Genomic DNA, 17279 nt, shown 5'->3' on the forward strand with positions numbered 1-17279 from the left:
CTTTCAGCACGGCAGACATTAGGTGGTCGAGTAGCCGTCACATTTCTATCCCTAAATAATGAAAGTTTGTCAGTTAACATTTCATTTGCTGGTTCTAACGCCATCATTAGAATGATAGTGTTGGAGGAGGACGCCGTGTAAGAGGCAAACTAAATTGATAAATCAGAAAACACTACGGAATAAATGATGATGGTACATCTACAATCGAGTCGTGCGCCCCCGAGCGCTGGGCTCAGACAGCTGCTACTTAGTTGCGGGAAGAAGACGCAGAAGAAGAACTGAGCCCCTGGTGAAGACCCGTTGTCCCCCGTGGTGGAAAACGACCGCGCTAGAACTCGGGCTGCCACAGACATTGACAGTTCGCGCGATCCTGCGTAGTCGTCGACGCCGAAGTCTCACTCCTCACGCGGCTCTGTGAGTCCAGCAAAATATCTGCGAACCAAGCGCTCATTCATTGCTCGCGGCCATGCAAGTGGAGAGGCAGCATTTCCGCGACCAGTCCGACTGCCTGCTCTGCTGCATCAACTTCTGCATTGGGCTCGGCAACCTGGCCTACTTTCCCTACCTCATCTACGACAACGGAGGACGTACGTTGCACTTCACATTAAAGGGACGCTAAACGGTAGCACTAAGCTTTACTGATATGTTTTACGAAATTGGTTCGGTTGTTTCGGTTTAATATTGTTTGAATTTCACGCCTAAATGGATGTACCTGTTAGACTTCCCGGATTCCCAAGCAGCCTTTTTTTCTCATGGAGTCGTTGTGGCTCACTAAATTGATATAGCTAACTAAGTTCAACAGTCGCTATGTTCGGATACAGTCTAGCCCATTATTGGCAAGAAAAATTGTTAGACCGGAGCAAGGGCCGTCAAGCCTCATGGTATTTAATCCTTCTCTGACTCATTTAGCGTTTTCTCAAGGTAAAAGTAGCTTTTTGACATCGTAGACTTCTGTGATTGGCGAAGTGTGATTTCATACCCGTTGCTTGGACACAACAATACTTTGGGTATAGGTATCTAAGTGCATAGCCTTGAAGGAGCCGCGCAGGACAACCAGAACAGAAAGCAGGAAACACAAAGAACAGTGCTTTCCTGCTTGTGATGTACTTTCCTTCAAGATGTTCAAGCAGTACCAACTTTTCGAAATGTCGATTCTTCTAAAGCACATAACAATCCACACAGAATGCTGTCGTACTTGGTGAAACTAAGGGACTTTTAGTGAACCTAAAAACGGTGTGGTTTACTGGACTTTCAGAAAACCTGCTATAGATTGATCTTGGTGTTGGTTGCTGCGTACTTTTTTAAAGCGAAAGCTTTAGTGGCCGCGAACTTGCGATTTCGCCGTGGCGGTGCTCCGAGGAGGCACAAGATGTCACAACGCGCGTTTCGCCGCGGATATTGCTCTCTCTCTCTCTCTCGCTCCCTTGTCCCTACTGCGCATGCGCCACGAGTAGCAATGCGCCAAAGGTGTTCCGCCGCTGCGGAGAGCCGCCCCTCTCGGTCGCCGCTGTTTGGTATGACGTCACATCGCGTTCGTCGTCGTTGCGCTCGCCTCCGCTGGCGTCGCCAGCTGCGCCGCATGCCTGTTAACATCTCGGAGGATTTAAAAGGAGAGCTCGCGTGCGCCGCAACCACAGTTGAGGTGGCAATATGGATGACCACAATTCTGATAAGAAAAGGACGCCTCGAACCGACATCGGAACGACGTGGAGAGGAAACGAACCGCCCAGGAAAGTGAAGAACATCGCGCCGAACGACTGGCTGACCACCGCAACAAAGCTAGATAACCAGATTAACCTGCACTTGCAATCAACATTAGCCAAGGCTGAACATACTACGCCTTAGCTTACGCTAGGTATATCTTGGCGTAGCCGAGCTATGCCACTGCCAGTTATTTTCATAATAATTTTATTGGTCATCAAATACAGTGCACGTTCACCACCACGCTAAGTACGCAGTGCTTTTGGGTGGGAAGGTAGATCAGCGAAGGAGGGCGGCTAACCCTACAGGAATGTCTAAGTAAAAACAAAACAAAATTGTAAGAATATCAGTTCAAAAAGCAATACTACTCTGACTTTTACGACACTGAATGAAGCACAAAAGTTTACCCGCCGTGGTTGCTCAGTGGCTATGGTGTTATGCTGCTGAGCATGCGTGGTCGCGGGATCGAATCCCGGCCACGGCGGCCGCATTTCGGTGGGGGCCAAATGCGAAAATACCCGGGTACTTAGATTTAGGTGCACGTTAAAGAACCTCAGGTGGTCGAAATTTCCGGAGTCCACCTCTACGGCGTGCCTCATAATCAGACTGTCGTTTTCGCACGTAAAACCCCATAATTTACAGTTTAAGAATTACAAAAGTTTGGAGGGCGCTTAAGCTTCGCCTTTAAGAGTTGAGCACGATAGCACTCAAAGATCCCTGACTGCTTCCCACACTTCCCGGCAACTGCAGATTAAGTAACCTGAATGTTTACCAGGAAATACTGGCGTCGAACGCTGCGCTTCAAGGCGAGCGTTCTGGTAAAAACGCTGCCTTTTGCGTTAGCCATGCAAGAAAAATTACGTCATTTTGAGGTATCCGTTATTGCTTCGCACATTTAATATTCAAGTCTGAGAAAATGTGCCAAAAGAGGCCAGCGGAAGAGGCATTTCTTAGTAGGCTGCCAGTCTCAAAATCCTGAGGAATAACTCTGCCAAGAATGTAACGCGAGGTATCAGCAACTTTCGTGATAGAATGGTGTGCCAATGTAACCCGCATATATCGCATGTCGCATAGCATGCAGTGGGAAATACATATACCTAATTATATTGCAAGGAAGATGACGAACGTGCTCGCAGTCGGCAGCATCAAGCGCGCAGCAGAAGCTCGAGCTCGGGGACTGTGCTCGGTGCATCGTAGAACCGGCGGTCACTGCGAACCCGAATAAACCTCCTTTATAAGTGGTGGAGCCGTGCGGGGTAACGTTCCACTCTACCATCCTGGAACACCGTTCTCGGACGCTACCCTCTGCCATGCCGGACGCCGATCAGCAGACTCTTCCATCGCCACCCGTCCCTTGCGCTGGCACTGTTCGCCAGCGGGAGCCTCCCATCTTCAGCGGAACCGACGACAGCGACGTTGAAGAGTGGCTGTCGTCCTACAAACGGGTGAGCGTTCACAACAAATGGAATGACTCGGACAAGCTGGCTTACGTCTCATTCTACCTCGCGGGCGTGGCCAGTCTCTGGTTCAGAAATCATGAAAGGGATATCTGAACGTGGTCGGCGCTCAAGACGTCCATTACAGAAGTATTTTACCGACCCGCCGTCAGGAAACTCCGAGCCGAGCAGCGTTTGCGTACACGCGCACAGGACACCGGTAAGACATTCACCAGCTACATAGAAGACGTTCTCGATTTGTGCAGGCGCGTGAACGCTGCCATGACGGAAGCGAAAAGATAAAACACGTCATGAAGGGAATCGAAGATGACGCGTTCCAAATGCTTCTGGCCAAGGACCCGCGCACTGTTGGCGACGTCATCAGCTTGTGCCAGAGCTATGACGAATTGCGTAAGCAGCGAGCTCTGACAAGGCGACATCCCACACCAAATGCGGCATCATTCTACAGCCTTACAACCGGCCCAGCACAAGCCTCCCTGATAACGCAAATCAAGGATTTCGTCCGCGAAGAAATCGCACGACAGCTATCTCTGGTGTCCGTCACTCAGGAGTCTGCCAGCACTTTGCCGTCTCATATCCGTAACGTGATACATGAAGAGGTCGCGGAAGCGCTGCCGGCTGTTCACCAGCAGGATGTCGTGACTACAACAGTCACCTATGCTACGGTTGCTGCAATGGCCCCTCGCAGTGTGCCCGTGCGTCGCTTCCAGCAGCCTGTGCACCGCCCTCCCTCTCCCGTCCCCTGGACCACCACTGCCGTCACTAACCCGTGGCGTACGTCGGACGATCGCCCTATATGCTTCGTATGTAGGTGTCCCGGTCATGTCGCAAGGTTCTGCCGCTGTCGATCGCAGGCGTTCGACGACGATCGCCGAGCTCCCTATGTGCCGCCTGATTCAAATGCGCCTTACGAACCCTTCTGCCCATCACCAGCTCACTCCCCGACTGATCGCCGTCCTCGCTTCGAACGCCTCCGGTCACCCTCCCCACGTCGTCGATCGCTTTCCCCTATGCGTCGACGACCCGTCTCTAACGAAGAGGGAAACTAGACGAAGCAGTTCCTGAGGCAAGAACTGCGCAAATGTCGACATGCCGAAGTCCTCCTCCTTTACCTGCCAATGTCATTGGTGTGTTTATCGAAGATGTCGCTACAGTCGCCTTAGTCGATACCAGTGCCGCTATTTCAGTTATGGATGCCAGGTTTTGCCGTTCGCTTCGTAAAGTGACGACTTCTCTGTCTGGATTGTCGCTCCGAACGGCGAGTGCTCATCCCATTCGCCCTACCGCTGCTTGTGCTGCCCGTGTGATCACACAGGGCGTTTTGTACACGATTGAATTCATAGTTCTTTCATCGTGCTCCCATGCCGTTATTCTAGGATGGGATTTTCTCACAAGCCACAATGCCATCATCAATTGCGCTCGGCCTGAGATTTAACTTTTCCACCTTGGTGACCTGGCCTCGGTCGATGTTCATCCTGCCGCTAAAATTGTCGTGACAGAAGACACCTGCATCCCCCCGTGCTCGTCAGCATTCGTACCAGTCTTCTGTAGTACCATATACGATGGGACGGTCTTCTTCATGCCATCTCATCACTTTGTTACCCGAAAAGCGCTTCCTTTGCCCTTTGCAGCTCTTGACCTTGCCGCCGGTGTGAGCACGATGCCTATTTACAATCATCTTTCATTGCCGCTATCACTGCTCCGCCGCGAATGCCTTGGTTACGTCGAGTCGGCCGATTCCACACGAATTGTCTCCATCCTCGACGAAGGGTCTTCTACTGCCGCCCATAAACTGAGTGCCCTCTCCATACCAGACTCAAAATCGACTGGTGTGTTCAGCCCATTCATCGCCGAAGATCTGACGCCTTCGCAGTGATCTCAACTTGTCGCAATCCTTCAGCACTTCCGCCTTTCTTTCGACGTTGCGCAAACCTCCCTCGGCCGTGCATCGACACTCAAGCATTACATCGACACTGGCTCTCCCTCACCCCTGCGGCAAAGACCATATCGCGTGTCCGCTACGGAGCGTCGCGTCATTGCAGACCAGGTCAATGACATGCTCCGTCGAGGCGTCATTCAACCTTCCCAAAGCCCATGGGCCTCTCCCGTGGTCCTCGTCACAAAGAAAGATGGTTCCATCCGCTTCTGTGTTGACTTTCAATGGTTGAACAAGATCCCGCTGAATGACGTCTACCCATTACCACGCATCGATGATGCTGTGGACTGTTTGCAGGGAGGCGAGTTCTTCGCTGGATTTGCGGTCAGGCTACTGGCAGGTTCCGATGGCAGAGGCCGATAGCCCGAAAACTGCCTTTCTTACACCAGACGGCTTGTATGAATTCACCGTCATGCCTTTCGGACTTCGCAACGCTCCTGCTACGTTCGAAAGGATGATGGATAATGTTCTACGTGGCGTCAAATGGAAAATCTGTTTTGCTATCTTGACGATATTGTGGTGTTCGCCCCTGATTTCGCAACGCATCTGCGCCGTCTCCAGCACGTACTCACTTGCTTGACCAACGCCGCGTTGCAACTTAACCTGAAGAAGCGTAGATTTGCTGTTCATCAGCTCACAATTTTACGCCATGTCGTGTCAAAGGAGGGCATTCGCCCGGATCCCGAGAAGCTACGTGCTGTTACTGCGTTCCCCAAACCTGCTACTATGAAAGAGCTACGCAGTTTTATCGGCCTCTGCTCATAATTCCGGCGATTCGTTCGAAATTTTGCGTCAAATATATCGCCTCTCATGCAGCTCCTTGGTGGCGCTCGAGATATCTCCTCATGGTCTCCAGAGTGTGACGACGCCTTCACAACCTTGCGCCGTCTTCTCACGACGCCACCCATTCTTCGCCATTTTGACCCACAAGCGCCAACCGAAATCCATACCGATGCAAGCAGTGTAGGCCTTGGCGCTGTGTTGGCACAGCGTCAACCTGGCCACCCAGAATACTTCGTCGCATACGCGAGTCGCACGTTAACCAAGGCGGAGACCAATTACAGCGTTACCGAAAAGGAGTGTTTGGCCAGTGTGTCGGCGCTTGGCAAGTTTCGCCCATACTTATGCGGCCGATCTTTCGACGTAGTGACCGACCACCACGCACTATGTTGGCTGTCGACGCTCAAAAATCCATCGGGCCGCCTTGCCCGCTGGGCATTGCGAATCCAAGAATACGACATCCGCGTGGTGTACCGTTCCGGGCGAAAGCACTCCGACGCTGATGCGCTATCCCGATCTCCGCTCGCCCGAAGGCCAGTCACGACTGCCCCTGCTAGTGCACATTATCCTCTCTGGACGTTGACACTATCGCTGCTGCACAGCGTAATGATCCCTGGACTGCATCTCTGCTCGACCTTCTCTCGGATACGTCGAAAGTTCCAGCGTCACGCACGCTTCGGCGCCAAGTGCCTCATTTTGCGATTCGCGAGCAGCTACTATATCGACGGAACTATGCCCCAGAACCACCCATCGGGTTACTCGTCATTCCGCGAATATTTCGATCAGAGCTCTGCTCCTCGTTCCACGTCGACCATCAGTGTGGCCATGCGGGAGTCTTCAAGACCTACGAAAGACTTCGACACCGCTATTACTGGCGCGGAATGTATAATTTCGTTTGAAAGTTCGTCCGCTCTTGTCATGAGTGCCAACGCCGGAAAGCGCCACCGCACAACTCCGCCGGTGAACTCCAGCCTTTACAATGCCCATCCCGACCCTTTGATCGTGTGGGCATAGATCTCTACGGGCCACTTTCGTTGACTCCTGCCGGCAACAGGTGGATAATCGTTGCGGTAGACCACATAACCCGTTATTCGGAGACTGCTGCTCTACCAAATGCTACAGCGCAGGAGGTCACCAATTTCCTACTTCGCCGATTTCTCCTTCGTCATGGAGGTCCACGTGAACTCTTAAGCGATAGAGGCCGCGCCTTCTTATCTGAAGTCATCGAATAACTGCTTGCTGAATGCGCTATTGTTCGTCGTAAATGCACTGCTTATCATCCATAGACTAAGGGTACCACGGAACGCTTTAATCGAACTCTCGGTGACATGTTCGCCATGTATGTCTCACCTGATCACTCTAATTGGGACCTAGTTCTTCCATTTGTCACCTACGCGTTGAACGCCGCGACTCAGGCCACTACCGGGTTCTCACCCTTTTACCTTCTTTACGGCCGTCATCCTTCGCACACCATCGACACCATTCTGCCCTACCGGCCGGACGCATCCGAATGCCTGCCGATCTCGGAAGCCGCCAGACAAGCAGAGGAATGTCGCCAGCTTGCCCGCCGATTCACCTTGGACGACGAGCACCGCCAAAAAGCCGTTCACGATGCCCAGAACTCGACTCCCACTTTTCTCCCGGGCGCTCTCGTCTGGTTGTTAGTGCCACACCACACGCCTGGGCTCGCTTCAAAGCTCCTTCCGAAGTACGACGGTCCATGCCGCGTTCTCGAGAGAACATCAACCGTTAATTACCTGGTTGAGCCACTAACGCCGCCGTCCGACATGCGACGTCATAACCGTGAAGTCGTTCACGTTCAGCGTATCAAGCCATATCACAATTCTACCGTCCTTCCAAAAAACTAAGTCTTCAGGATGGCTCCTTTATTTCCGCGGGGTCATTGTAAGGAAGATGACGAACGTGCGCGCAGTCAGCAGCATCGGCAGCATCAAGCGCGCAGCAGAAGCTCGAGCTCGGGGACTGTGCTCGGTGCATCGTAGAACCGGCGGTCGCTGCGAACCCGAATAAACCTCCTTTATAATATGCAAGAATTTCCCCTCACTGACAACTCATCCGGCGGCAACACCGACACCGCATTTTCTGTGACACGGGGCCCTTAACGCTATCGCTTTTACAGAAATCAATTTACACAGATTATTACATATTACGGACAGGTATATTTATATATATTGAAAACAAAGAAGAAAAACTGTGTTGCATCAAGGTCAGTTTTAAGTGAACAATATGTGTGTTGGGAAAGAAAACAATGAAAACGGTAATAACAAACTTCTGGCAGTCGCGTGCATCTTCTGAACGGAATAATTACTTTATGTTCTATTGATAAACATCACATTTATTAGCTTTCTAAGTAATAAATATACGACTTATTTCACGTTCTTTGGTATTCTTAATGCGGCCTATATTGTGAAGTTTGCTGAAATGGAGGTTGATATATATGTCGCATAATATTGACACGTTCACTTACCATAGCTTGTGTAAATTTTCAGTATAACATGCCGTTCTGTCTGTTTGATAGTCTTAGATTTCATAGTTCATTTTTGTATTCCACGTTGTAGTACTTGGTACAAAGTATAACATAACAACATTATTTGGGTGCATTTAGCATTTGGAGTGCCGTTAGGACAATTCTACACTTGTTTTGTGCACTCACGAACGAAATGTCACGTTTCTTGCAATTCTTCGCAAAAGCTCGTTAATCTTATCTCTCCAACTCAGCAAGCAGTCGTCGTATACTCTCAAGCGATATAAGATGAGGCTTTCCCCTGTCGATTGTTGCCTTACACCATGCAGTCACATTGGCTCTGTCTTGAAGCCTGTTATGATGACAGTGCCCTTAATTTTTTTTTTTTGCACACTTCGGAAACATGCGCCTCCCATGTCAAGTAATCATTTTAAATATGTCTAATACTTTGACTTGATATGATGCTATAGCTTAGGGGCTCAATCATGACGCTTAAGGCGTTTCATTTATATAAACACTGTAGATACTGCATTATTTTAAGAATACTGGTGCTTGGTGCGCACATGCGTGCTCCGCCACTCTAGTAGTGATTGAGTGCTTTTGTGGCTGCTGCCTAATGCAGTTTATTTTTTGTTGTTGACTTTTCCCTCGCGCAGTGGTGTTCCTGGCAGTGTACCTGATACTGACCTGTACCGTTGGTGTGCCAATGCTGTATCTAGAGCTGTTCCTAGGTCAGTTCTCTGGATCGTCTATACCAAGGGCCTTCGAGGGATTTCCCATGGCAAGAGGTGCTTGTTGCTTATTTTTTATTCTTTATTCAGTGAGTGTCGTGCTTTGCCAAACAGTGTTACAGCAGGGGGTTACAGATTTGAATTAAACACCTCTTCATCTTTACACCACATTGCCTCTCCTGCAGCCGGTTCCAAGCTCTAATAGTCATCAGAAAGATGGAACTGTAGGACATACTACTCCTTTCACGGTGCGCTTTCACTTTGTGTCGGTGCTCATTTCGACTACATATGTAATTGGATTCATCAAAATAGTTGTTATGAGCAATTTGGGTATTATAATGAAAAACACAAAAGAACAACTTCAAACACACTCTTTTTCTGCGAAAACGAAGCGATTCCCAACCTAATTCTGTTTTCATAACGGTACAGTTATCTGTGCGCTCGTACCGCTTTAAAACAAACCGCGCGGCTCTGTTCTGAATTTTTTCGAGCTGATCTATAGACTTCGCCTGCATCGGGTCCCATACAGAGCATGTGTACTCCATCCAATATCGGTCTACATGTGAGGTAGAATGTGTTCTTCATATTCTGGGGTGCGCATCTCATTTACCGCTGCATAAAGTTAAGAGCCCTTGCTGCTTTACCAACAACATATTATTGTCATTCCATGAACAATTATGCGACAGAACAGTGCCAATATATTTCCATGTTGGCTCGGTAGTAATCTCATACGTATTTATGTTGTATGCTGTTTCTATTTGTTTCTTTTTTTTGAAACGCGCATTTAAAGACACTTTTTTGGATTCAACGTTATTTGCCAGTTCTGGCACCACCTTGTAATACGATCCAAATCGTCCTGCAAGCAAACGCCGTCACCTGCGTTCCTAGCATTCGTGTGGCAACTTTTCGAGCCTAAACCTCAGGGCAAAGGAGGACGTACAGGACGGCTGAACAGGAGGCCACCACCTGTAGTCATTGCCATTGCACTGAGAGATGGTTGTATGGACATTTTTCGTGGTAGAATGCATTTAAGCAATCTACTTGTTTTAATAGAAAATAAAGAATAAATAAACCCTGCCAGGCCTCACATTGAGTAGGCTCTCTAGATCGATAATAGCTCTCTAGATCGATAGGTGACGTTTTCCCAAGCAATAAATGATTTCTAGAAAAATAGCTGGTGTCAAATCTACGCCCCACTGATGGCTCTGTCCCCGTAACAGAAACTACTCTCGAAGGCCATTCTTTTGCTGACTGCATGCGCCAGGCGTTTTTAATGCGTAGCATTCTTTGGCTAGGTGCAGCGTTCACTTTCTGATCAGTTCTATTCTACGTCCCGTTTCGTGTACAAAAGAAAGAAAGAACGCCGATGCCATCTAGGAAGTAATAAGTGAATTTCTCCGCTTATATAGACAAACTTCGCTAAGATACACGGGACCTCCGAGGTGGTATTTTGTAAGCATGCATAGGGTAGAACGAGGTTAGTACATACATTTGCTGACACTTCGTCCTTCTACTTTATGACCATCCTGTAAACTTATCGTTTTAAACAAAGTACTCTTTTGGGAATAATAAAATAAATGCCATCAAACTTCCTAGTGGCAGGATTGGAACACACGACTTCTACTACCGAAGTCCGACATTGAAACTTGAACGCCGTGGACGCATGCATCCACAACCGCAATAGAGCCCCTATATGAATGAATGAATGAATGAATGAATGAATGAATGAATGAATGAATGAATGAATGAAATACTTTTTTCATCCCTCTTAAAAGAGAAGGCAGTATGGTATGGAGGTTGGGGGTGGAACTTCTTGAAGTAGGCCTCCTCTATCCTCTCAGCCTACTCCAGGAATACCTGGGCTGGCTAACGTTCATTATATGAACGAGAAAAGCTAACAAAAGACAGTACTACGCAGAAGTATGAAAGGACACGTGATTTCCCCGCGCGCCGCACCGGAGCAATGAGGTAGTGCACCCGCGCTGGCCGCTGTTGCTGCCGGCTGCGTCTGCTGTTGTGGCTCCGTCTACCGCAAATGTGGCGGGAAAACATTAGGTGCGCCGCGGTAGCTGCCATGGTGTGTACGAACCGGATGGTGCACTGCTGCGTCCAAGCTGCAGAAGCGTGAGTTTCAACCTCCTTAGAGGTTCACTGGGGAGAATTCCAAATTTAAGAGAATCTTACTGGACGCAGAGTTTGGCCGTAGTTGTATGGTCTGCGATAGACAGCTTCCCTGGCTAATACACCCCCATAAGAATGGTACGGCCCAAAACTTTTCGTTCCCCCATGGATTTGGGGCACACAGGTCTCTATACTGAATTCCATACGTATCAGTCGACGCTGCGGAGGCTAGATGGACTTCTACCAATGGCTTCGTTCGCATATAGTTTGCTGGGACCTTGGTTTAGCGGAGGCAAGGTATACATAATTTGGTAGATGGAGAACGGAGGATCGGCTGGCTTTATTCGAAAGTAGCAGCAGTTTTACCGGGTGGCTGTGGTGGTGCCCCAGTCGGTCAGCCGCTTCGGTTGGAGCAGGGAGAAACAACCACGTCGGCGGGGACAGCGAAATGACGGACGGTCAATGGAAGTTCAAGCCGAAGACACAGGCGGAACTGGCAATCAAAACGGAATTGGCAGAAAGAAAATCAAACCCATTTATGAGGGCCTGAGGGCACAGCGCAAGGACAGTACACAGAATAATCTGCTGACCAGCAGTGGTAGCCTGAGTTCTGCATCTCCCAGCAACAGTGACCATCGCAATGTCAGGGACACGTACGATTCGAGTCGTGGTAGATGTAAGGATCTTCTTCCTGCGACGACGAAAAGTGCAAGTTCGGTCAAGAAAAGTTGTCACTCCATGCATCCCGTCTATGTTGCACTTGGCGTTCTGTCCATGCTTCGCTGTGCGCCAACAGCGTTCGATTGCGCGATCATGCAGGTGAGCTTCCTCGCGATGGGTCGAAAGTAAAAAACCCGAAAAGAACAACAAAACTAAAGCTAGTCTAAAACAAGGCATTAGCAGCAGTAGACCACAGTGTGTTTGTTTCTGAGGATTAAAACTTGTTTCATTCAGTACTCGCCCTATATAAAAACAGCGGCGCACATTTGCGGTGAAAAACATTGAATTTGTAGCAACCATCCGTATCGTCTCTGTCCCCGTTCTTCGGAAATCCAGTTTGCCTCGTTGGGGGAGGGGGAGGAAGGGTCATTGCTCATTGCTCCCGTCGCCGCGCCTTGACGTGGGCGTCATTTTCCCCTGCTCGCCCGATGGGAGCACTGCCACAGCCACTCGGCAAACATGCTTCTACTTTTCCGCAAAGCCAGTCGACTCTCCATTCTCAACCTGTCAAAACGTGTATTTCTTGCCTCCGCTAAACCCAGCTCCCAACAAATGGTAACCCAGGAGATCTACGTTTTCTTCTAACACTAGGCATGCGCGACGCTGCACCTACTCCTCCTCACAGGGATGACGCCCCGATTACGTCTCCTGTCATCACCGCAGAGCTTCAGCTTCCCAGCTTTTGGCCCAAGAATCCCCGAGTTTGGTCTATGTAAGTAGAGGCCCGTTTTCAACTCCCTGTGGTCACCTAATAGTCAGAAAATTACCTGCACATCATTGCTTCACTCTCCTTCGACATCGCCGATGCCATAGAGGACGAAGTGAAACGCACGGTACTGTGGCGCCTTGAGCCAACGCAACATAGTAGGCACCAACAGCTCTTCTGCAAGGAACTCGACGGCCAACGATGGTCACAACTCCTGCAACGTAGCATCGGGTATTGGGTAAGCACTCTGCAAACTGGAGCCAACTACCAATTTTGCGCGAGCTGGTCTTGTAACGCTCTCCATCCGCACACATGGTACTTGCGGGTTCCGACGAGATGAATGTCGATCGGCTGGGGGCATTCGCTTACCACATATGCAACTGTTCGTCTTCAGCACACTTACCTGTCACTGCTGCGAGAGTCTCAGAGCCAGGAGACCAACTCTCACGCCTGAAGGAGACAGTCGACCGCCATATCAGTGCACTGAAGAAGCTGACGGCTCGCGGCAACACGGACGGCCAACTTCAGCGCAATAATTTGGCTTCACAGTCCCGCAGTGCACATAGAGTCTCACAGTTGCAGTTGTGCTAGTACCACAGTTGCTTTCACGAACGAGCAAGTCGCTGCACTCAGCCCTTTTTGTGGACCACCCCTGGCCCACCTGTCACTGCTCTGCCACGGAGGCTCACTGGACGGAGTTTGGAGATCACGCGCCGTGAGTTCGAACACATGGTTTAACACATGGAATAACATATTCCATGTGTTCCATCACATAGAATACCACACGGCGTTATTCTATTCTATTACTGGTCTTCACCTCTCCATCTGGTTCCAAACCTGGATAGTGGAGACCAGCCGCCTTGTGGTGGTTACCGAGCTTTGAGTGCTGTCACTTCTGCGGATCAATGTGCCCTTCCCTACACACATATATTCCGCACACAGACTTCGGCACCCGTCTCGCAGGAAAAAAAAATATACAGCAAAATCGCTTTCATAAGCGCGTACCCCGAAATCCCTGCCGAGCCAAGCAAAGCTCCGAAGGCTGCAGTGACTACTCCACTTGGCCTACTTAAATTTGTCCCTATGCTTTACGGTTTGAAGAATGTGGCGCAAGCTTTCGAAAGGTTCATGAACGATCTTACGCCCACACGCCCGTTTATTTTCGTCCACCTTTACGACATGCTCATGGAAAGTCGCACAGACGAAGAGCACAACGAACACTTTCGCCTTCTATTTGAGCGACTGACTGAACACCTCCAGGTCCTAAAGGCCCACAAATCCATTTTCGGAGTTGAAGCCCTGGATTTTATTTGGGAATCACATTTCACTCCAAGACATCAAGCCGCTAGAATCATGGGTGCGGTCAATCAACTTCCCCTCTCCAACCTCCTCGCTAAAGTTGCGCGAGTTTCTGGGGCTCTTAATTTTTCACAGGTGTTTCATACCATCCTGTTCGGAAGTTCTTCAGCCGCTTACCGACGGGGTGCATCGCGACTAAAGAATAGTCTACCTTGAACTGTTCGTCGCATAATGAACACTAGTTATAGGAAGCCAAAATGTGGTTGGTGACTGCAGTGTTGTTAATTCTTTCCGTACCCGACGCCGTCAACTTGCCTTATGGTAGATGCGTCGATCATGGTAATGGGTGCACTGCTGCAGCAGCCCGACGGCCAAAACAGGAAGCCGCTAGGCTTCGTCTCAAAGCGCCTCAAACCTACAGAAGGTCGCAACAGGGCCTTCGGGGGGGAGATGTTGGCCATCTATTGTGTTTTCAAGCCTTCCGTTTTTTTCTCTTGAAGGCTGCTGGTCTTATATTCTGGCCAACCGCAAGCCATTATCCTTCATTTTCATGGACAACAGTTCCTTGTACTCAGAAGGTGAGTTTCGGCAACCTTGCTTGAACTCGGAATTTTCTACGGAATTCCACCATATCTCTGAGACCAAAAATGAGGCTGCTGACACATTGTCGCGGATTGACGCTGTGCCTGCTGGCCTAGTGGATTTCGAAGCTCTAGCCTCCGCCCAGCAAAATGACCCCTAGCTGCACCAATTACGAGAAAAAGGGCTCATCTCTCCAACTTCCGACGGTGCCGATTCTCTACACAACAACACTGGTCGCATGCGAGACATCGCAGGCAACTCGTCGAGCGTTCGCGCCCCATCAGTTTCGGCGGCCAATATTCGATTCACGGCACGGGCTAAGCCATCCCGGTATCAGAGCGATACAGAGGCTTATCAAAGACCGCTTCGTCTGGCTAGGGATCAACACAGTAGTTCGAAGCTGGGCCAGAAGCTGCCAAGCCTGTCAAGCTGTGAATGTGGCCCGGCAAATCGCGTTCAGCGGTGCAGCCGTTTCGACCACAAGATAGCCGTTTCTATCACGCCCATTAAGACTTCGGGACGCCTCTTCCGCCATGCCAAGCTTCCAGGTACCTTCTCACGTGTTTGTCGCCGGTACAAGAGCGGCAGCATTTGTTTCTATGTGGGTGTCGCGGTACGGTTGCCCTTCACGCATAACTGCTGACCGAGGCCGACAATTTTAAAGCTCGCGTTTTTTCTGCCTTTGCGTGACTGCTCGGCACGCATTTCATAGCACTACGGCTTACCACCCACACAGCAATTGCATGGTCGAGCGTCTCCACCGACAACTAAAGGCGTCATTGGCGTCAACTAAAGGCGATTGCTGCCTCTTCCGTGGATGCTTGGGTGGGTATGACAGGAAAGTGGGGAGTTACGATGGGATGGAGTATATTGTCGCGGCCACTATATATTAAACGGCTGAAACTGCCCCGTCTTCGCCCATGAAGGCCACGTCCACCCATACGGCGAGAGCTTTCGAACCATAGTATTTGAGGCAAGCTCACTCGCCTCAAATATTTGAGGCAATCACTCGGCCGCTGCATCTGCAGCGGGCCGAGTGATAGGTCACGTGTGTGTTCTTCAGGAGGCATTTTACTAGGAGCTTTGTGTGTATGGGGCGTGTGACTGGTAGTAATTTGGGGTCCGCTGCTAGTATACAGGTTTGGAGAGTATCAATTACGTAACGTTCTGTGAAGGATTAAGCTAGGCGAGCGAGTTGTGTTTGTCTGTATACCTCTGTGAGTACGTTTGTGGTATTGACTGAGGACAAGCTGTAGATGTAAGAGTTTTGGTTTGGGAAAAGGGGAGGGAAGGTGTAAGGCTACTCTGTAGGCTTTACGAAGCATAAAATCCAGTATGATGATTTAAGCTTGTAAAGATCGGAGGCGTGAGATTGTGTAGAGAAAACGACTGAGTATGAAGGCATGTTATAGTGTTTGCCTGAAACTATACGGATGTGATGCGAGAGCGTCTCCATCACCCGTTTGAGTTTCCGGATAGTGAAAGTGTTCTGGTCGTTGTTTTGGATGTGAAGGCCCAGGAAGCGGAGTGTGTCAACCTCTGGGATAGGGCGTCCGTCCACAGTAACGACGATGTGGGCCGTGATCAGGGCACATGGTGGGGGGTGTATGAGATGTAGCTCAGACAATTCCGGAGAACACCATAGATCTATCCTTTGTTCGTGTTGTTGTGTGAGGCTTGCGATGGCTTATAACGTTTCCTCTGTGGCGTCATCACTGCCGAGGGTGGTCCACAGAAGGATGTCGTTTGCGTAGATTATGTGGCGAAGGTAATGGATATGATGAAGAGCGCGGTCTAAAGGTCGGGGTGACATTGAAGAGAAAATAGCATAATAGAGAACCTTGCTTTGTGCCCATTTCGCTAAGGGTGCAGGGAGGGGACGTATGGGGGCCCATGTGCAATTCAACCGTGCGTAGCGAGAGAAAGGCTTGCATGCAGGCATACATACGGGCGCCTAAATTGAGGTGGGGGAGCCGTCATGATCGCTGGCTGTTCCATGCGATCATATGCCTTGGATGAGCTTCTGAAAAGGGCGCGTTAGAACGCAGGTGACCGTATGGGTGGGCAAATTGTGCGAGCAAGAGAACCTCTAGAACAACGTTTGCTTCATTTATCAAACGCGAGATTGGTGCTAAAAACGAGCGCGTTACTCTGGATATTGTCATAGTGTGCGTGGTATTCTTTGCATTTGCTTGTCTCTTAAAATGCGCAAGGTTGATTTCAAACGTGCAGTATCGGCTTCATAAGCAGTGATTACAAGAATACTATGCAGTATAGGACAATTCCCCACTGGGGAGTTAATTCCTTCTCTAATTGTTATTTAGTCAAGCCAGGCTAAGTAGTAGGATATGCCAGGAATGCTAGTGTTGCAGTACTGTTTGTATCTCGCACAGACAACAGGGCACGTGTTGCTAACTCAAGGACTTGCGCACGTACAAGACTCCTGCCCCACTATGCAATGAGCGCCTCTCCCGCTCCAATAGCTACCACTAAGGCAGAGCTCGTTAGTGTGTACCATATGTTTATCCTAATGCGTATAGAATAAAGCGCAAAAGCCTAATAACATATAAGCTGAAATTTTAAGCAATAAGTATGCGGTACTTATAATAGCTGACTTAGGTATACTAATATCATATACTATATCCGATTTACCGAGGATTCACCACCAGCTCACACCGTTTACGCTTTTTTAAATTTCTGTGCCAATTAAAATTATTTCTACATTGATTGCGAACAGCAGGTTTGATTGTATCGCTGTAAA

General features: G+C 49.5%; 1 protein-coding gene across 3 annotated transcripts in view; it reads left to right on the plus strand.

The window, feature by feature from the left end:
* Nucleotides 1–263: 263 nt before the first annotated feature.
* Nucleotides 264–17279, plus strand: part of LOC135911057 (sodium-dependent noradrenaline transporter-like) — a 119329-nt gene continuing 102313 nt past the window's right edge. For 2 of the 3 annotated variants that reach the window (XM_070532352.1, XM_070532353.1), the window contains exons 1-2: nt 264–587; nt 9016–9147. In XM_070532352.1, the coding sequence (XP_070388453.1) occupies nt 467–587; nt 9016–9147 (253 nt within the window). In that variant the 5' untranslated portion in view covers nt 264–466. Of the gene's footprint in view, nt 588–3079; nt 3147–9015; nt 9148–17279 lie in introns of those variants that run through there. The other variant, XM_070532354.1, reaches the window with a different exon arrangement.

The sequence above is a fragment of the Dermacentor albipictus genome, chromosome 1, assembly GCF_038994185.2.
Source record: "Dermacentor albipictus isolate Rhodes 1998 colony chromosome 1, USDA_Dalb.pri_finalv2, whole genome shotgun sequence".
Taxonomy (NCBI): Eukaryota; Metazoa; Arthropoda; class Arachnida; order Ixodida; family Ixodidae; genus Dermacentor; species Dermacentor albipictus.